Genomic DNA, 22,093 nt, shown 5'->3' with positions numbered 1-22,093 from the left:
GTCACATAGTTGTTCATTTAGTTGTAATGTTGCAAGAGAAACTTTTGAAACCATTGTTCAGTCAAACCATCTCATGAAGAGTTTTGGAGGAAATAAGGATTTTTCCCCCACATTAAGTGGCTTTATAAATTAACCCATAACTCTGAGTTCCTGAGGGATGTCTGAAATACACTGGAAAGTTTATGAAATAATTTGCATGCAGTTGGATTCCCTTATGTTCTTCCTATGCTATTAATGCTTGCTAGTTCTAGAATTATATACACAATTCTAATTCTGCTGATAAAATTCAAACCACCATGAAGAAATGTGTAGACAGTAAAAAAAAATATTGAAGCATTCTCACTTTTTAATCTGTATACCCATTTCAAAATGTGCTGAACATGTTAAAGTTAGCAATTGAAATTATTTTATTTTAAAAAAATAGAAAAATAAGTGAAGTTTGTGATCTAAACCACTAGATGGCTCACTAACTTCAGGAAAATAATCACTGTAATGAATTAATGTTTTAAAATATTCATATGGATTGTACTACCACAGTAATGTAGAATTTTGCAAATTTCATATTGATATGTTGCATGGGTTTACAAATCTGGATTGTCTTGAGAAAATACTGTTTATTGAATGGTAATAGTTGTTTATTGCTGCATAAATGAAGTATTAATACATTCCATGAAATCAGAAAGTACAAGTAAATTATCAATATCTATAAATAATGCTTGAAATTGATATATAGTCCAGTCCAAAGACTCATACAATGCAGAATAACTTATATGACAATTTTTACTATTTTGTCTAGGTTAGTTAGATAATGAAACATCTATAGATCATTGCTAAGGCTCTGAGTGTCAAAGGGAGTTTGCACTGCTGTTTTATAAGACTCATGATCCTCTAGTGCAGGGGTGTCAAACTCGGCCCGGGGGGCTGGATTTGGCCCACAGGGTGCTTAGATGTGGCCCGCAGGGCCACTCTGGAAACAGCAAAGGACTGGCCGTGGTGCTTCTGCCAGTTAAAACAGCTCGTGAGGGCCATGTGTGGCCCTCCCAAGCTCCATTTTCACTGGCGGAGGGTTGGAGGAGGCCATTGCAGCCAAAAATGGAGCCCGTTTTTGCTGGCAGAGTGCTCGGGCCACCACAGGTGCCCCCAACACGAGTGATGTCGAGCTGGCCATGCCCACCTCGGCCCCTCGAGGTCAAACACAACCCTGATGCGGCCCTCTATGAAATCAAGTTTGACACCCCTGCTCTAGTGCCTTGTCTGGTCAAATGCAAGGGGTATGGCTCATACATGATTGCAATCCCATAAAGAAGATTATTTAACTTCACCTCAAACATTTTGTTTCTTGTGACAAATAAGTGGAACATCTCTCCATTTCATATAAAAAATTCATATAAAAGCTGATCAGAGTGATAAAATCCTACTTTGGCATTCATGACTGCATTGATGAGGTGACGTGCCTTGTAGCTTACCTTATATTTATTTATTTATTAAAGTTGCCATTGAACTGCAAGATGGATGATATATAAATTTAATAAATAAATAAATGTAAGGTAAGCTACAAGGCACTTCACAGCTCAACCTTCCAAACTTTAGGACAGCTTGGCAGGCCTACAAAGTACTGGCTAAATGATCCACCTAGCTCTGCCTAATGATAAGGCTGACTAATGATTAGCCTCATCACATGAATATATACAGAAACAAGCTAAACTGTTTTCCTGACTCAAGTTTGCCAACATATAATTTCAACATGAATAAGATAAAGAGTATGGTAATTTAATACCAGATCAAGATAATGATCACATTTGGAGTCTGTCTGTTACATATATACAATAAGAACATGCATATTTGTAACAATTTACAATTGCTTAATTGCATAGATTTGTTTAATTTATTACACTGTTTCTTATTAATTTAGTAGACTGTTGGTCAGTTATCTGTTTCAGGGAAGTCACTGGTAGATTTGTCTGAAAACTATGGCAATTATGTACAGCTCAGGGTTGTGTTTAACCTAAACTAAAAGCTTCTGGAAGTCAGTGGGAAGAGGAAGTATTCCATTCTTCTGGGTTTTTCATGGCATTTTCGCTACTAGAAAGAAATAAGTTGTCATCTTTGGAATGTAGTCTAACTGGTTTTCTTGTCTTCCTTTCCTAGTACAATTTAATTGCAAATAATCTGACCATTGCAAATGAAACATTCCCTTTCTTTTCTCCTGATCATACAAGCTGATTCTTGACTGAGAACTGCATCTTCAGAGTTTTCAGATTTATTTGTTTGCTTGTGTAATTTATATGGCTTCCCATTTCACTTCCATGATTCCAGGCAACTTAGAAAGTTAAAAACAAAAACAATTAAAAAAAATAACAAAAAACAAGAGAAATCGCTAAAACATTAAAAGCAATACAAACTATTAAAATATAATAAGCAACATCAATTCGCCTAGCAATACAAGCAGTTTTAAAAAATCTTGCAAGCAATGTATCACAAAATATCTTCTTTCACTTTAATTTTTTGAGCATGCCACAGCTTAATAAATGGATAAGAAATTTAAAATAAAAGTAGCCATAATACTATTATGTCTTGCCCTTCATGCTCCCTTAGAAAATGCAGATTAAGATTCCTTCCTCCTGACACTTGTAACATAGCTTTTTGAAAACATGCACTTTGGAAACTAGATCTTTGATACATCTGAAAGTGTCTTTGGTTTAGACAACATTTTTGAATTTACAATGAAGGAGTACCCACTACCAGAAATATCCCAATTGCTCTATCACTTGCTGCATTCTGGGTTCTTTGCTCTTGGCCTTGAGTCTCTCCTTGTCTAGTATAAAGAGAATTCCTTGAGACTTCAGGAGCATTTTCATTTTGAATTATGGGTGGGAGAATTCCCATCCTTCCAGCTTCTCCACAGCCTGAAACTTTCCTTCGAGCTATATCTGAAAAGTTTTTGCTTTCCCGCCTTCTAATCCAATGGTTCTCAACCTTTTCTTCACCATGGGCCCCCTTTAAATACCTTTGGTGGCCACAGACCCCCAAGACTTAACTCAAGATTTAAGTCATAACCTTTCTTCGAGCCTTTGCAGACATCGTGATGACATCATGGCCCCCCCAGGGTCTGCAGGCTACAGGTTGAGAACCACTGCTCTAATCTTCATTTAGCTGATCAGGAGCCGCAGCCTTTGCTTTATGGCACTTCTTCATATCATACTTAATTCTATTGAGATGTTTGAAGCAGTATCCCTCTATGAGAACATTTATAAGAATGGTAATCTAAACTGACCAAGGATTAGTCAGGCACATTTTATAATGGAAACAGGAAGGTGTATGTTTACAGGACATTTTAGGGATTAGGTCAACCTAGTGCCTAGCTAATTACATCCTAGCAGAACAGAGGCAAAAAAGGAAGTGTTCTTGGAAGAAAGGCAGAAGGAACAATCCTTCCTTAGATGAACTAAATGAGTATAGGAACAATAATAGACAAGAGATATATATTCTTAATACCTTCACTATACTGTCCTTAGAGCAATGTCATGAAGTACTGAAGAGTGAATGCAATTGAATTTAGCCAAAATTTCAAAGGTCACCTATCCTTTTGAAATTGCAGTCTGATTACTTAACAATTCTGCTTCTGTTATTTTGGGCCATTTATTAACAGTAATAGCACCATTAACTGGCTATTTTCTAAGATTACTTGCCGCCATTCCTATTATCTAATGATTCTCTAATATAGAATATTACCTAGATTTATAATGGCAAATCATGAATAATAAATGAGAAATTGCAATTCCCGATTCAAGCCAGTAGGAAAATTTAGGAAAGCGAGTACTGAAAGCAAGTACTTCCTTCATGACTTGCTTTAAAAGAGAATAAAAGTAGTCCTTGGTTAGGGATTGCCTCATTTAGTGACCATTCAAATATATGATGATGATGAAAAGGTAATTTTGTGACTAATCTCTGCATTTATGACTTTCAATGAGCTGTAAAGCAAGATTGTAAGCACAATGAAAGCTTCACTTAGCGACTTCTTCTCTTAAAGAAAAGTTGCTGGTCCAAATTATAGTCAGGTAAATGAGGAATACTAGTACTAGATCTTGATGATGGTTCTGTAGTTTTTTACTTAGTATAAGTTTCTAATTATTCAATTTGTTTTTATTCAGGAGCATAGTTGTTATATGTGAAAGCATAGCAAGTTTGGTAAATCATTAAAGAAATCATTCTCTATGGCCATATCCCATCAGCAGTTCCTTCTGCTGAATAGTATGTTGGACACTGAATATTATATTGAATAAATAGCAAATTAAAATATCAAAATAAGTTTTAGAATTTTTTTTATTTTTTCAGGCTTTTATTCTCTGTAGTAAATTGTTGATTAGTATCCCACTTGAAGTATTAAGTCTAAATAAAATTTCAACTGAGAAAGAGGACTTTAGTATTACTTTAATGTTAATCCTCAAACAAATGGTATAGCTAAGAATATGATACAAAGCAGTGGGTGGGGGAACACCGAGCTGGAATTATTTTTGTTTTAAGGATCTGAATCCTTGTTGATGAGTTTGAGTCAATATAAAATAGAAGGACAGCTGCATTGGACCACCAAAATTGTTCAAAGCAGTTGTTGTAAGTGTACATTAACACTCTTAAAATAATGTTGCATGGTTCTGTCCTTAAATTATAGAATTTTATTTTGATGACTATTTTACATCTGGGAGTATTTGGTCTAAGGTGTAATTGATTTAAAGGAAATTAAATTTGAGTGTATTGGACTTCAAAAAGCTGACTTTAATAAATTCAGAGGAATTGGGGTTTTTTTTTGAAAAAAGGAGATACTAAATGTGTATTTGCTTATAATTCCAATATAGAAAAAATCAAGGAAAGTATGGCTAGTTTGCTATTCTACAAGAAAAGAGGATATAGAAAGAAGCCCAGAACACTAAGAAAGCAATATACATGTAGGATCGGACTAAGACCATCAATGTTCAAAATGAGCTGAAGTTAGTGAAGGATGCTAAAAATAAACTTTCAAAATCAAAGAAAAGATACGTAATATGGCTAGCAGCTGCAGGTAATAAAGATTTGGATTTGTCAAGAAAAAGTCTTGCCAAAGTAAATCTATTTTTTTAAATTTAGTCAAATATTTGATAAAGCACCCAATGATATTCCAGTTAACAAATTATATGTGTGTTGAATTCATGGTAATTGAATGGATAGACATCTAGCTTGAAAATAGTACTTAGAGTGCTTATCAATATTTTCACATTACACTGAGAGCTACAAGTTCCTGCCTGGGTCCTGTACTGTTTAAAATTTTTACTAATAATTTGAATGGAGAGGTGGAGAATATGAATTTTGCAGCTGACACGCAATTAGGACACCTAGCAGAATATAAATGAAATTCAAAGCAATTTTTAAAGGTAAATACACTTGAAAAATATGAAATTTAAAAGAACAGTACAAAGTTATGTTAGGAAATTACACAAAAAAACATTTCTGTTGAGGGATACTTAACAATATATGTGAAAAAAACTTGGTTGATTGCAATGGAATATGTGTCAATAGCATCACATGGCTGTAAAAGAGGCAAAAGTAATTTTAGACTGTATCAACAGTAATAGTTTCCAAACCATAAGAAGTAAATATTTCCCTTTATTTTGTTTTGGTCAGACCCAAACCCAGTTTGAATACTGTGTCTAATTCTTACTACCACATTTGAAGAAGAATCCAGAGAAACTGGAATTGGTTCATGCAAAAGGTGATCAGCGGACTATAATGTGAATCTCTTGAAGAGAAATTGAAGGAATGGACATGTTTACTTTGAGAAGTGAAGATGTGGAACATAATAGCTGAAACAATTCACACAGGAAAAAAATATGTTCCTTTTGTTACAGAGCACAGAACACAAAATAATGGATTTCATTTAAAAGAAACAAATATCAGCTCAGTGTTAGAAAACAAAAAAAATCCTAACAATAAGAACATTTTGATAGTAGAATCAGATTCCAGAAATTGTGAGCTCCCCTTCATTTGGTGTGTTCAGGTGGAAACAGCATACTTATTTGTCAGAGATGCTTTGATTCAGATAAAGAACATAGTGTTTCCTGTGTGTTATCTGAAACTGAGCTAAGAAAAATGTGACATTGGCTGACAAAATAGCAGTGGCCTAAATTAGAAGTGAACTCCATAATGATTGATAAAACATTTCTCAAGAATTAAGTTCAGTTTGTTGTCCTTTGTCTAGAAAGAATTGCAGAATGCAAACTTGTAATACATGTTAATGCACACAGTAAAAAAAAAAAAAATTAAGGTAAATTTTATATTTGAAGATAGATGTCCAGAAACAAAATATATTTGAATTGTTAAAAAGGTTGGGTGTAGGGTATTGATAGCTTTCTGTATTAAGAATATTTACCTATAATAAAAAAAACTAGAGGCTTCTGGAACACATCAGTATTAGTAGGCCACATTTTTTTCTCCTGCTTCCTTTCTTTTCCTCCATTTCTATCACATTTACCTAGAAAGAATATGACTATGAATTTAAGATGATCTGTATCTAACCCCCCCAAAAAAACAATAGACCGAAGAAAGAATGTTTCTTTCTCTTTTATCTTATTCATGATGAATGAAGGTCAGCTGAGGTGGGCTGGGCTGGGATTTGACTGAGGGAACAAAAATAGCCCAAAACAGCCCCAGAGATGTGGCACACAACAAAACACAACTTTGCCAAAGGTTCCTGTGCTGGGCTGGGCAAATAAACAAATAAAAGCTTAAAGCAGACCCAGAAACAGTGTGTGCCACAAAGACTGTTTCTCTTTGTTGCTCTTGGCTTTTTATTTTTTTGAATATGAAGTCTCATCCTACTTAAGAACTCTTAGCAAAGGGGCTGCTTTTTGCTGCTGCTTCTCCTTGTAGAACACAAAGTGCTGCCCCACTCCACTCAGGAGCTTTTGACAAAGGAGCTTTTTGGTACTGGGGCTACTTTTTTCAAAGTATTTGCTAATGATGCAAGATGTGTATTGGAGTGAAATGTATCTAAATATACATTATTATATTTGATGTAGCAAGGAGGAGAAATAGGAGTTATCTATCATGATGAGCCACTGCCACACCTGCCAGCAAAGCCTTTCCCTAAAAACTCTACTTTTCACTTCCTCTACTTGAATTCATCTGGTATATCTGGTTATACTCTAGCTAGGCATGTTACAGCTTGTTATTGAATTAAAAAAATGTTCTCCCTTATTTGATGGAGCACAAACCCTCCTTTTTTTCTTAGACTAGGATATATTAGTCAAATGGTTTTGAAACATGATCCTATACTATAACGCAACACCAGAGTAATCAAGAAAATATTTTTTCTTTTAAAGCAACAAAGAAAATACCTTAACTGTAACAAGCTACATGATGTCAATGTCTACATTCTAAAGATCTCATTCAGTAATCTGAGCATCTGAGCATATGAAAATGGAGAATTGGACCAGATTAAAATTTTGTCTACAATCTGGCAAGCATCACTTAGATAAATGGCCATCACGCAAAAGAATAACATTCCCAGCCAAATTTACCTTATTTGTTCCAGTTCTTCCAGAACTTTTCATGTTTGGGCCTGAATTTTGTCCAAGATCTTGCTTCCTGAATGCCTTAAGGTTTAAGCCAAGAATGATCAAGAACAAAATACCCTCCCAACTTTCTTTTTCCAGTATCACTCTGCTTGCTGCTCATTGCAGAAACAGTGTGTATCCATAAGATGCCTTAGCTAGCTAGCAAGTCTGAGCTCCCTTAATCTTATTACATACATATCCTTGCTGCTTCGCTATTAATGGAGGGAGAGCATAAAACAGCATGTAAGTATAATGATTTTCTGTTTTTATTCCAGTCTTTCATTTTTCATAGTATAATACAGACATGTCAGTGAATAATGACAGGTATACTGAAATCCTAGATTTTGAAGTTATTTTCTGTAAAGCACTTTCATATTTCCAACAAAGAGGGCTTCAGCCTTGCTTTGCTTATGGTTTCTTCTTGACTGAAGAAGACGACTTTGCAGAAGCGGCCTCCACATGTGTAATCTTTTATACTCAGCATTCATTCCTATTTAACTGGACAGGAAAAGCACACAGAGCATATTTTCTACAATTCTTTCAAACCCCTTTACAAGAAATGATTACAAGAAGTATTTATATTGTGAGAATAAGATGACCTTGATGGAAATATGCAAGAACTGTAATCTAGGCCAGGGGTCCCCAATTCTCGATCTACGGACTACTACCAGTCCGCAACCTGTTGAGAACTGGTCCATGCAAGTGGTGGGCGAGCTTGCAAAGTTCCATTTGCACATGTGCAGGATCAGGTTGCATGCACATTTCCTTGCCACCTGCTGTTGCCACCATTGCTGGTCCACAGGGCTAGAAAGGTTGGGGATCACTGATCTAGGTAGAAGCATTTTTTAAAAAAAACAACAACCCAGAGCAATGAAATATCATGTGGAAGTAGATCAGGCAGATGCCTCCCTAATTCACTGGAGTATAAGAAGTGGGAGGAGTACAGCACAATCAGATTTGTAAGATTTTAATATTATAGCCAATCTCAATAAAAGGAGCTTCAGCCTTCCTATGGAATTGATTTCTGGTTTGGTTTAAATAATGTTGCTGACAATTGTCTTCTTGGCAATTAACGGACTTCTTTCTATGTGTTGTGATCCGCCAGCAGCCTTCGGAGCTGGCAGCGGAGTTGGACAGCGATGAGGCGATGAGGCTGAGGAAGAACATGGGATAGTCCTGGAGGCTGGGGAAGGCCCGGATGAGGGCTCTGCGTCGGAGGCAGAGATGGGGCCAGGGCCATCGGGGAGTGATGTGCAGACTTCGGAGCCTCTGGAAAGAGGAACAGGAGGAGCCTGTTCCTAGTGCACGTATGAGAAGAGCTGCCAGAAGGCAGGAGCAGCTAAAGCAGAGAGGACGACTCAGGAGTAGGGTCACGAGATGATTGGCCACTCCTATAAGGCTTAAAAGACCAGCAACGGCTCTTGCCCTTTTTGCCGGAAAACAACGTTGAGAGATTGGCTTCCTGTTTCGCTGTATTTCTTTCTTGTCAGCGTTTGCTGCTTCTGAACTCTTGCCAAGAAAAGCCTTTGGCAGTTTGCCTAATTATCCCAAAGTCAGTGATAAACTGAAGAATGGCGTTTTGAGAATGAGTTAATTCTTAGCTGTTCTAATAAATTCTGTTTGCTTCGTCGAACTGTTTTGCGTTTAATACTAATTACCTGGGCCTGGGTCACAACACTATGCATATACAGTATTTCTGTTTTTTTTTTTAATATACTTTATTGAGTTTTTCCATTATAAAAGAAAATATACAATCTCTATCTCCTTCAGAGGTACAGCGTTTATACAATTTGCGGAATCATACATTAAATAAACTTCATCCTTAGCTATACAATATTCTATACAATATAGCTCGTATTTCGAGTGCATAGCAAGTCATATCCTAAAATCAGGTTTTTGTCTTGTTCTTCAACCAATTGTACCAATTTCCCCATACTTCATAATATTTAGATTTCTCCTCATTATTTATCTCACTCGTCAATTTTGCCATTTCTGCGCACTCTAGGATTTTGTTTATGAGTGTTTCTTCTGGGGGTATGGACTTATTTTTCCAGTATTTCGCAAAGGCTAGTCTAGGCGCAGTTGTAATATGGATTATGAGTTGCGTTTTGTTGTTATTGAGGCCATCTCCGGTTATACCCAGGAGGAAGATTTCTGGAGATAAGACTATCTCCTGTCCCGTTATTTCACAAAGCCAATATTGAATTTTTGACCAGAACCTTTTGGTCTCTGGACAGGTCCACCATAGATGATAGAAGGTGCCGACCGTTTTTCCACATTTCCAACACGTGGCTGAGAGATTGGGAAACATTTTTGCTAACCTAGCCGGTGCTAGATACCATCTGTATAGCATTTTATAATGATCTTCCCTAAATGTTGCCGATTTCGTCATTTTATAGTTCCTATTCCAGGCCATCTCCCAGTCGTTAAAATTTAATCTGTATCCCAGGTTTTTTTCCCAAATAATTAGCTGATTTTTTGCTATGATCTCTGCCCTATCCTCATCTAATAAGAAGCTATATATTTTTGCTAGCATTTTCTTGTCTATTCCCCAAATAATTTTATCAAAATTTCCATATTTAGCTTCTATACCAAATTGGTCTCTGTCTTTTTGGAATCTTGAATTAATCTGCAGGTAATTCCACCAATCCAAGTTAAAACCCTGGTCCCTCAATAAGTCCAAAGGTTTGAGCTTCCCCTTTTCATCAAGAATGTCTTTATATGTGCCCAATTTATAATCGTCTCTCCTGTTTGGGGCCGCCAACGCTTCCATAATAGAAAGCCAGTTAGGTACCTTAGTATAAATTCTCTGTCTAATTTCCTCCCACGTGCGTATAAGAGTCTCCCTAATTTTGTGTTTATGAAAGTAGGATTTTTTCTTGTTCTTTGTATCCCACAGGTAAGCATGCCATCCTTCCAATAGGTCATGTCCTTCTAATGTCAGGATTCTCCTATTTCGTAATGTGATCCACTCCTTAATCCAAATTATTTTCGCCGCCTTTTGATATATTTCCCAATCGGGGAGCCCAAATCCTCCCAAATTTCTTTTCCCTTGCAGTACCTTAAAGGAGATCCTCGATTTCTTACCCTCCCATAGGAAGTTTCTAATGTGTTTGTTCAGGTCCAGAAAGAATTTTTTATCTAAGGTTATCGGAATATTTTGAAATAGGAAGAGAATTTTTGGTAGGATGTTCATTTTAATCGCTATTTTACCAATCAGAGATAGTTTAAGCCTTTTCCATGTTTCTAGGTCTTGATATATTTTCTGCAATAGAGGGATATAGTTGTCTTCTTTTAATGATGAGAATCTCGCAGTGATCCATATTCCCAAATATTTTATTTTCTTAACTATCTGGAGGCCTAATAAGTCTTCCAATTCCTTTCTTTGTGAATCTGTCATATTTTTCACTATTATTTTAGTTTTTTTCCTATTGAGTTTAAGGCCCACCACTTCTCCATAATCCTTTATTTCCTGCATTAATTTTAAGCCGGTTTCTAGTGGATCTTCTATTATGAGGGCTACGTCATCTGCAAAAGCTTGCGTTTTAAATATTTCCTTCCTGATCTTTAATCCTTTAATTTCTTTATTGGCTCTAATCTTTCTAAGTAGCACCTCTAGCGCCAGAATATAAAGTAGGGGAGATAGGGGGCATCCCTGCCTCACTCCTTTTTGGATCTGAAATACCTGAGTTTTATCTCCATTCATTAATATGTTTGCCCTCTGTTTATGGTAGATGTTCTCGATCATCTTCCTAAAATTCGTCCCGAATCCCATTAGATTAATTTGGTTGATCATAAAAGTCCAATTCATATTGTCAAACGCCTTTTGGGCATCGACAAACATTAGGGCCAGCTGTTTTTCAGGATGTTGTTCATAGAATTCTATGGTGTTCAAAACTGTTCTCAAGTTGTCTCTAATCTGTCTCCCTGGGAGAAAACCATTCTGATCTTTGTGGATCCACCGATTTAAAATTTTTTTGACCCTCTCCACAATTATGTTCGTGAACAGTTTGTAGTCTGCGTTCAGCAAGGAGATGGGTCTATAATTAGAAATCTGTTTCGAGTCAGCACCTTCTTTCAGTATGAGCGTCAAATACGCTTCTCTCCAGGTATCCGGGATTGTTATACCAGCCAGAGCCTCATTAAATATTTCCAATAGTTCTAGTTTCAGGACTTCATCGAATTTTAGATATATTTCCCCAGGGAGACCATCTGGACCTGGGGTTTTGTTTTTCTTTATTTTAGAGAGGGCGGTTTTTAATTCCTCTATAGTGATCTTTTCATTCAACATATCCTTTTCTTCTTCAGTAATTTGGGGTAAGCTGGCTTCCATCAAATACTGTTATACCTTATTTGACTCAATTTCTTCATTTTTGTATAGGCATTCATAGAATTTTCTTATGCTTTCTAATTTATCTTCTTCGTCAGAAGGTTGCCCTGAGGGTCTTCTAATACCAGTATTTGATTTTTTTCCTTCTCTTTTTTTAATTTATAAGCCAGCCATCTCCCCGACTTATTGGCATTCTCAAAGCAATAGTATTTGGATCTTTTTATTTTTTGTGCCATCTCCTCCTGGTCCAATAGATTCAGTCTATGTCTCGCTATCGACCACTATTGTTTAATCGCCTCATCTCCCGGACGTTGCTGGAGTTCATCTTTAGCTTGTAATAGCTTTTTGGTGTACTCTTCCCTGGTCTTTCTTTTTTCCTTATTTTTAAAGGCTGTATATGAGATGGCTACCCCTCTCACATAAGCCTTCATGGTGTCCCAAACAATTTCTTTGGCTGTATCTTGATTCCCGTTTTCTATGAAAAAGCGCTTTACTTCTTCATTCTCCAAATAATCATCCAGTGGCACTCTGGAGAGTCTCTGCAATGGCTGTGCTTCTGGTCTCTAGGTTGAATAAACACAATCCACAAACTCCAAACCGCAATCCACCAACTCCAAGCAGCAGCCTCCAATCGTTCTAAAGCTCTAATTCACCGAAAAAAGAGAAAACAGTATTTCTTGAATTCCTTATTCCTTTCTCCGATCTTCACCCTGTGCGCGTGTTTTCACCACCTCAGTTTTTTTTTTAAAGTTCCTCGCCGGCTTGTCAGGCACTTTATCTTTCCGATCAGCTCTCTCCTAGTAATCGCCGCTCACTCCCTCTCCGAGCACTTCTCTCCTGTCTCCACCGGCTCTTCTTCAGAGGCCAATTGCACCACAGCGGGGAAATCTCCAAATCGCTCAAGACTATCTCGCACTGTAACCTCCAATCTCCGATGCTTCCTATTTGGTTGTTGGCTTCCGCAGCTTCAGGCCAGCCATTGACAGGCTGACTCGCGCATGTTGAGTTGACAGAGCTGCCTGGCCTCACGATCAGTGTTGCGCTCCGCTTTCACACTCGCCGAGCTCGCTCTCTAGTCCGTGGGGCTCTCCGGGCACCGCGCCCCCGAGGAGATCCCCAAAACACGGCAAATAAGAGGGTTGAGGAGCAGCAGTCACTCACCCAAAGCCATTTCGCTGCGGATCACCAACCGGAAGTCCAATACTCTGGTTTCTCTTCAGATCGTATAAATCTTTCGCCTTTTACTAAAGATTTCCGTGGAGTATTTCTGTTCTTATATCAGTGATGGCAAACCTTTTCAGCACTGAGTGCCCAAACTGGAATGTGTGTGCACATGTGCGCGCACCAGCCACCTGGTCTTCAGGTTTCTGGCACACTGGCCAGCTGGTCTTTGGGTTTCTGGTGCTTTGGCATGCGAAGAAGACCAGCTGGCAAAGACCAGCAGGTTGGAAACCAGAAGAGCAGCTGGCGATGGCACACATGCCCACAAAGAGGGTGTCGACCTGAGAGAGGGCTTTGCATGCCACCTCTGGCACACGTGCCATAGGTTCACCATCATGGTCTTATATGCTGTATCTGTGAATATAGGTAGTACTCAACTTACAACCACAACTGAACCAAAAATTTGCTAAGTTTGTTAAGTGAGTTTTGCCCCATTTTATGACTTTTCTTTTCACCTTTGTTAAATGAATCACTGCCGTTATTAAAATTAGTAACATAGTTGTTAAGTGAATCTGGCTTCCCCATTGACTTTGCTTGTCAGAAGGTCACAAAAGATAAGCACATGACCCTAGCACACTGCAACCATCATAAACATGAACCAACTGTCAAACATCCAAATGTAAATCACGTGATCATGAGGATGCTGCAACAGTCATGTCACTTTTTCCAGTGCCATTGTAACTTCGAATAGTTACTAAATGAATTGTTGTAAGTCAAGAACTACTGGCACACTAGAAAAAACAAAGAGGATTGCATATGGTTTGCTTTGATCTAGTATCTAAAGTGGTAGTTTAGAATGGAACAGTCATCAACATTCTGAACACCTTGCCCAATTATAGAAATTGCAGCTGCATAATTGCAGAAATAGAAATCCAATGGGCGGATTCTTTTTGGAGATTCTTTCTACCCCCCCCTCCAGCTCCCATTCAACTTTGGTATAATGTGGTCCATGTTGGAATTCTTTCTTATGATTGGAATTGCCAGCACAAAATTAGTTACGACTGAAATAGGCCATGTACAGTGATACCTCGGTACTCATCGTTAATTAGTTCTGGGATGTGCGATGAGTATCAAAAATGATGAGTACCAAACAAATTTGTCCCATAAGGCATAGCGTAGTGAGTCACAAGGCAGCCAACAGTGACAAGTTCTAGTGCGTGTATTACATATCACAAACGATGAGAACCAGGACAAAATTTTCATGTCAAAATACAGTAGATGTCAAAAGAAAATGTGTTGAAATTTGAATTTCAAAATAGTACCACTGTATATATTAGACATCATTAAGAGAACTATTAGCCATTAGTGTTTAATATTGCAAAACAAATACCATTTAATAGACACCGCACAATTTTCTATTAGTTAATAATAAAAGTTGGTATGTGCTGCTAGTCAATACAATTTTGCTTTAGAATATCTGCAGCAGCTACTACAGAATATTCTCTGACTTGGCTTTATGTTTATTAAAATGAAATTTGCTTCAGTTTCCATGTTAACTTAATTTGGGAATATTCTGCAAGTCAAACTAGCTATTTAATTTACCACAGGGTACTCTGCTGTTACCATCTTTAGCCTTTTTCAATTTGTTACCTAAACCAGCCACTCTGACTGCTGGAATGTAATCTTAGGTAAAAGCTCAGAGCTTCCTCCTCCCCCAAAATATGATTTACAATATGTGACCATTAGTACCTCTGAAGTCTCTGTATATAGAAAAAGTTGGCACTGCTTGTATAACATGAACTGAAAATTTTGTTTTGAAATATAGTTCGCTTCTACTGATTCAGTTGTTTTAGCTGTTTCAAAGAATCATCAGTACATCAGTAAGCAACAGTGACATTTCAATGTTTAATGGAGATATCATATCCAGCAGTAATATATAGTACTAGCAATGTATGATCTCCATGATCTCTTCATAGATAAACAAAGGTGGATGGGGAAAGAATGGTGGTATCAAATCTGAGATAAAATGTTTCAAATCACAAATTCAAGTTACTTATCTTTTAAAAATTTTGGATTTACTGTGTATTAGTCATGTCTTGCTGACTTCAGTCAACAACTTTATAAGGTATGTAATATTGTAATGCAGTTTGCATAGGGACTGTAGTATGTTTATATATGTGATACATATATATGTGATACAGCCACACTTCCATACACCCAAATATCTTTATTCATACTGCTTAACATACACACACTTGCATGCATCACAGTCACTTACACATGTTCTATTTTTAAAAAATATTTTAAAAAACAATATAAAAGCAACTAGTGCTGTGGTAAATTCATATAGCACTTTTGATTCAAATGTAAGACATAAATAAAAAAAGAGAAGAGGAAAAAATAATGATTGAAAAACTATTTAAATATAGAAGAATTTTTACAATTGGCATTTCATGTTAAATAATATAAATAAATTCATTACATCCATTCACATACCAATTTGTAAAAAAGCACAATAAATTATTGTTTTTTCAGTGCTATGTTGCTTTTTTTCCTTTTTGTATGTTTTCATTTGTACATCTGTTTTATCAGTTGCCAGCATACTTTCATTGATTTCCTTTCTATCATAACAACTACTTAAAGGGAAAATTGCTACATATTCAATTAATTTGAGTAGGTTTTGTTGATAGCCTACATGCCACTATTTCCCATGTGTTCCAATGAACCCATGATTTGGGTTTTAGCATTTACATTTAGGTACTGTAAATACATACTTTAATTTATGGCTTAGGTGATTGTTCAGGAACACAGAGAAGGGTCTTACCAATGATCAAAATCTGGTAATAAACTGAGATTTTAGCATTCAATTTAATCCAATTTAGCTGATTAAGATTTTCAGAAAAACAGAATAATCGAGTAGTAACTAGATCGAAGTCCTTGAAAGTAGCCTGCTTCCAAATTAATCTCTAGAACTGTAAGATAATATAATTTGCACCAGCTTCACATTTACAAACAGACAAAGTAGTGTGGAAGACATGAAGATGTAACAAAAACAGAAGTATAGGAAAGTGCAGGTCCATGGGAAAAAACTGAAATATACACATCAGTTTAATTTTTCAACTTTCTGCTTGCCAAAATTTACAACCACTCTCACAATTGTTAATACAATTCTAATCATGATATAGTAAAGAACTGAAACCCAATTTTTCTCATGCTTTTATTTAAAACTATCTATCTTACTTACACATGCTACGTAACTTAGACTGCTGAGTGCATCCTATCAACTTCAAAGATTCTTCCATTGATTATTCTTTCCTGCCTGACAATGTGATGATTGTTGTTAGGTGAAAGCCTCAAGCACAGGAGAAAATCACTTCACTGTTACAACTCCATGTAGGTATCTATCTATCTATGTATGCATGTATGTATATACAGTGTATGCGTTTATGTGCATGTGTGTATATAATGCCAAAATCTAATGACAAGGAATTTCAGGAAATGCTGAAATAAGAATAGAATAGAATCTGAACATAGTATGAAATGAAATTTATTCTTAATTATTAAAAGAATAAATTTTGAAACTTGGAGCTAAATTGAGATCTTTTTGTTTTTACTTTGTACTGCCTTTTCTCTATTACATAATAATAATAATAATAGAAATTGGCTGAATTCTGAGGAAGTTATAGAAAAGACTGCATATTTTCTCAACACAAAAGTGCATTTTTACTTGCAAACCTGCATTATTTGTCTTATGGTGTAGTTTAATATTTCTCTTAAACCAAAACAGATAAAACTACTGTTTTATAGCACAATCCAGAGAAGAATGCTCTGAAATTTTGTGCCTTTGTGGATCTGTAATTCAGAAACCTATGCAAGTATATATGCAGTTACTCATCTAAATGTACATAATGTAATGTTTATGTACATTGTCTTGCTTTTGATGGGAATATTCTGAAATACCTGCCTTGATATGTGCATTCCTAGTGACATTCTCTTGACTAATCATATAGAATTGTATTTCTTTACAATTAGAGATATTTTATAGAAACCTGACATGTGTAGGTTGTTGCTATGGTGCACTGAGAAATGGCAATCTTATATCACTTGATGGCCTGAAGATATGAAACTGCAAGTGTTTTACATCATGGATAATTGCCTCTAATTCAGTCAGTTTATTTATTTGTAAATTGTGATAACTCCATTAGTAATCTAAAATGACTGTGTTGAATCAGGAAATCTCAAAGCTGTAGGCTTCACTCATGTAAACAGGGCTTTTATAACAAAATAGGTTGAACAAATAGTCAGATTTCTTCCCCTAAAAATCATTGCCTAAGAAAACAAATTCTTAAAATGATGCATTCCATCCACAGCAATGTTAAAAGCTGGTGACAGAAGCAAGTATTTAAGTGCAAAGGTTTTAGATTGTAATGTTCATAAAAATTCAATATTTAATATATATTTGTGGCTCCAGTGAAATTTGTAATGAAATTCCACTGGAAATTAAAGCAGCTTAATTTGTCTATACTCAAAATATAGTGGAAGGCACTGGTAACAAAGATATCGTCTCTGTTTTCTATATTTTAATATTTCAGCCAAATACTATATATTAAATGTCAATTAATTTCTCTTGATTCAGATGAGGTATTTATATTACTTTCTAAACTGGAAATTCATTTCCCTATAGTTGGTAAAAAATAGAGTTTTCTTTCTGAAAATAATCTTCTGGCTTTATTTTCTTTTGATCTTTCCAGTGCAATCCTATAGATGTTCAATCTGAAAATTCTCATTTTGTTTATTACTCCCTAATAAGTACATTTAGGATTTCAGCTTTACAATTAAAACTTTTGTCTATAAGTAATTCAATTACTTCTAAATTCAATAGTTTACTCCTCAAAGTAGGTAGAAACTAAAGCCTTAATCTAAAAAAATATGTAATGACTTAAAAAATAAATACATCTATGATTTGAAAACAACAAAAATATTTCATGGATTCTCCCCATTTATGCATTTATAAGTAATTTTTGAAGTGCTCCTGAATAAACACCCCATTCATTTCACTGAAGGAGCTGATATACGTGTGCCAAAGGTTATGTATCCTCCTTGAAATTATGGGGCAGTTTGTGCACATAAAATGTGTACCCAGTCTGAGCATATGCAAATCTCTGGATTGGTGTGCTTGGTAATATTCAGCCAAATATCAAAAGAACTAGACAAAAAATTGCTTCATGAAAAAAAACCCAATGTTTTTGTTTTTGTTTTAACCACTGTAAAATTCTTCCCTACAGGCCAAATTCATGGCACGCTGTTAGATTTCCAGTAGAAACCACTTCAAAACTAATAGGGAAAACAGAGGTGAACAGATTTCATAAATCTGAGCTGGAAGACACTTATGACATGACCCAATGTCTCACCAAAATTTCCCCTTTCCATATATTGGGGATGAGTAACCCACATGTAATTTCAGACTGTTTTCAAAATCTGTGTCAACAGTTAGTACAGATCTCTAACGAGTCATCTGCCTCTCCCATAGCAACTGCAAGATGAAAAAGGAGAGGGAACTGAGGAGGGAAAAAAGTGGCAGAAACGGAAAGAGGTAGTAAAAATAGAGATGAAAAGGAAGTAGCAGAATGGGAGACAGCAGAAAGCTAATGCCCCAAGAACTTTAGATTCTAGCTTCATCCATGTCTGGATTTAGTTGTATCCTAGACATGTGGCAGTTGGGGGAGGGGAAGTTCCCCATTATATTATGTGTGCTGTTCCCACGTAACAAATTCCCTTTATCTCTATTTGTGGCACAACTTTCATTAGTTTGATAATTTCTGAGGCACAGTATTCTAAATTGGGGGTTTCCAACCTTTCCGGCTTGGAACTGGTGGGGGAGGGGATGGTTCCACATGAGCAGCAGGCACGCTTCCGTGGCCTGGTTCTGAATGGGACACAGCCCGGAGGTTGGGGACTCTTGTTCTACATGGATAAAATAAAATATTTTTTTCAAATTTTAAAGCATCATACTGGCAGCTTTTTTTCCTTTTCTACTGCTGCAGACTGTGCCTATAAAAATTCCTCATCAGAAAGGTATTAATATAGAATAAATTCTATTGTCAGGAAATTTTTAGAATAGAAATGTATTTCCTGTTGTCAGAAAGATATTACTTTTTTTCTTTAAAGCAGCAACCTCTTAATTCTCCAGTAAAATACTAACAGCCACTTTTTTAAAAAAAGAAAGGCGTATGAGTCAACAGTGGCTGCAGACCTACTAGTACTTTGGTCAATCACTTGTGTTAAACATAAAGGCTGCTGTTTGTTGTAAGAAAATCAAGTGATATAAAGTGACATACCAAAGCAAAGATATTTACAAACAGTATAAAAGAAGCTATTGTAGAATCATGGGTAATTTTGACAAGTTGTCTAAAGACATCCTATGTTAGAGGTAGGTGAGAAAAGGGAGATGATTCTGTAACTGGATATCCCATTATAACTTCTCCACTGGTTTATCCTCTTATTTGCAGATACAAAGGGCTCGTAATAGCTAACACTTAGTGCTTTTGACATATTAAGATCACCTCACAGGACCAACTCATATCTCCTTTTGGTCCAAATAGGCATGTCTTGCCAAGAACAATTGCCAAGAATATGAGAGAATAGTGATGCATTGTCTTCCTTTTGTTTCTGGGTAGATCTTACGTCAATATGCCAAATAAGTTTCAAGAAGACTCCTTCTGAAGAAGTCTGCAACCACAGGTTAACATTTTTTAAATAAACATTGTTTGAATGCTGAAGGTCTTTGAGACAGAAGACAGCCTTTAGCTAATTTTCCATTCCCATCTTTACACTGGACAGTTCTTGTATGCCACCCCGTATCACATGTTCGAGAACAAGAAAGCCATGGTCCGGTTATCCACTGGGGTTCAGCAAGTGACGGGCTAATTTTGTTACTACTGTTGTTGTTAGTGACAGAATTTGTCATTTGGGTTTGCTTCTTTGGCACATAGAAACTATAGCGGACATCTACTGATGTAGTTGGATCTGTTGCAAGAATCTGTACTATCAAGATCTCCTTGGTGCCTGTATGTCCCATGGCATGCAAGAAATCGTCTTTGTGACTCCAGCCACTGTAGTTCATAACTGTTCCATTGAGGTCAATGATGGTCTCTGAAGTTGAGATCATGTATTTTCCATTGACAAGATATTCACCATTTTTCTTTTTCAAAGCCAAGTAAGCAGTGAATCTACTTTGGTTTTTCATTTTGAACTGTCGTATTTTGATGTGTGTTGCTCCTTCTGGTATTTTAACAATATCTGTATAACCCTTACTGAAACAAAGAAAAAATAAGTCAGTCAAGCAAAACGAAGATCTGACATTTGTTCCCCAAAATGCAAAAGGCCCTCACTTTCAGATTCCTTCAAAAGGTTTAAATATGGCCTTCGCTATTAAAAAGCTACTTTAATAGGTATAGTATTCTTGGATTAAAAAAAAAAAACCTTTCACAAAACTCCCCACTTAAAGCAGCTACAAAAGTGCCTTGGACTAGTAATTGGCTACAGAACAGAAAGAAGAAATAAACAGATGGTGTTCACATTGGAGAAACATACAAAATAGAACAACATCAGGTTTGGGGTCTGAGATCACTGTTTTTCAATTTTGTTTATAAATGACTGAGTGACATGTAATAGAAAGATAGCCAAATTTATTGGCCTGAATAATAAATTCAAAAAAGATACTGTATTGCAAAGTCTTAAAAAGGATAATTACATGGAAGAGCATAGTTCACTATTAATAAATGGAAGTAGAATTAAAAAAAAATGCCTTGCATATACATCAACGGATACTTTTGCATGAATTTCATGCTAAGAATCATTAGGAAATGGTTAAAAATATAGTTGTCAATGTAATCATTGCCTTATATAAATTTATGGTGGGACTGCAGTTGGGGTAGTTTGGTCACCATACCTTAAAAAGAAAGAAAGAAAAATAACCAGGATGATTAAGGTTTAAATCAGTTCTCTAGTAGAAACTAGTCTACCATATGTGGGCTTTTTATAAAAAAAAAAATTGGTAAAAGTATGCCTAGCATAGAAATTGTCACTCAAATTCACTAAAACCAAATATGGAATGCTTCTGGATTTTTAAAGTAGCAGTCTATCAAATGGGACAGGAATCAATTTATCTTTTTTAATATAGGGACAAATGTGACCAAAGTCTAGATTTCTGCCTCTTGAATGAGACAGAATATCTTAAATAGTAGCTGCAGACATGGATAAGAGTTTTAACTCTCCCTTCCTGTTGTGAACTTCTCAGGTTTACCTAGTTGACCATTACATGTTACACAATGGTTCTTTGTCCTGATACAGCTAGAATCTTACTAAATTCTTAAGTTCTCAGTAAGTAAATATGGAGGCAACAGATCTGTCTCTTGATGAGTTCCACTGCATATCTGAGTGTACCCTACATACATATTTTTAAAACTTTGCTAGCCAAGCATGGGACCATTGTAATACAGAATACAATATTCTTTACCATATGTTTGTTATATAAAATACATTTTTCTGAATTCTGCATAAATGCTATTTCCTATGACAATAAGGAATTTGGGTGAAAATGACTTACTGTATTGTTTATTTCTTACTTACCTCTTTTTATTAAAGTGCCCTATAATTTTTGTGCAACTGGAATTGTCTCCACCACAAATTCCACACTTATCATACTGGAGCTTTGAACCAATAATGCCATCACATCCAGTTCGTATACATTTTCCACGGACACATACTGAATTGCTATATGGCCTACATTCTGTTCCATCAGTCACCTGTTCGATAACATAACTACGTTTAAATTGAAATTTCTTTTCATTTTTAGTTGCACACAGCCACACAAACAATAAACATTATGGATAAATATAGAACATTGTTAATACACCTAATAATAGTTTACATCTAATAATAATTTAGTAATAAAATATGCAATTTTATATTAGACTAGCTTTCTCCAACTGTTTAAAGAAAGCCAGCCAGAGCT

The 22,093-nt window shown here is 36.0% G+C and overlaps 1 protein-coding gene and 1 non-coding gene across 2 annotated transcripts in view; one reads left to right on the top strand and one right to left on the bottom strand.

The window, feature by feature from the left end:
- Positions 1-13,116: 13,116 nt before the first annotated feature.
- LOC139317291 (U5 spliceosomal RNA) lies at positions 13,117-13,227 on the top strand. The gene has a single exon (XR_011600429.1). It is a non-coding gene; the product is annotated as a U5 spliceosomal RNA (small nuclear RNA).
- Positions 13,228-19,819: 6,592 nt separating this feature from the next.
- The window catches only part of ADAMTS5 (ADAM metallopeptidase with thrombospondin type 1 motif 5), a 52,747-nt gene continuing 50,473 nt past the window's right edge, over positions 19,820-22,093 (bottom strand). Inside the window, exons 7-8 of the mRNA XM_070943574.1 lie at positions 21,709-21,884; positions 19,820-20,390 (exon numbers count right to left, since the gene is read on the bottom strand). Coding sequence (XP_070799675.1) covers positions 19,820-20,390; positions 21,709-21,884 — 747 coding nt within the window. The remainder of the gene's footprint in view (positions 20,391-21,708; positions 21,885-22,093) is intronic.

Source organism: Pituophis catenifer, unplaced genomic scaffold (assembly GCF_029215685.1).
Source record: "Pituophis catenifer annectens isolate HBS135680 unplaced genomic scaffold, rPitCat1.0.hap2 SCAF_4, whole genome shotgun sequence".
Taxonomy (NCBI): domain Eukaryota; kingdom Metazoa; phylum Chordata; class Lepidosauria; order Squamata; family Colubridae; genus Pituophis; species Pituophis catenifer.
Note: the sequence above shows the minus strand (reverse complement) of the source record. Positions and strands in the feature narration are given on the sequence as shown.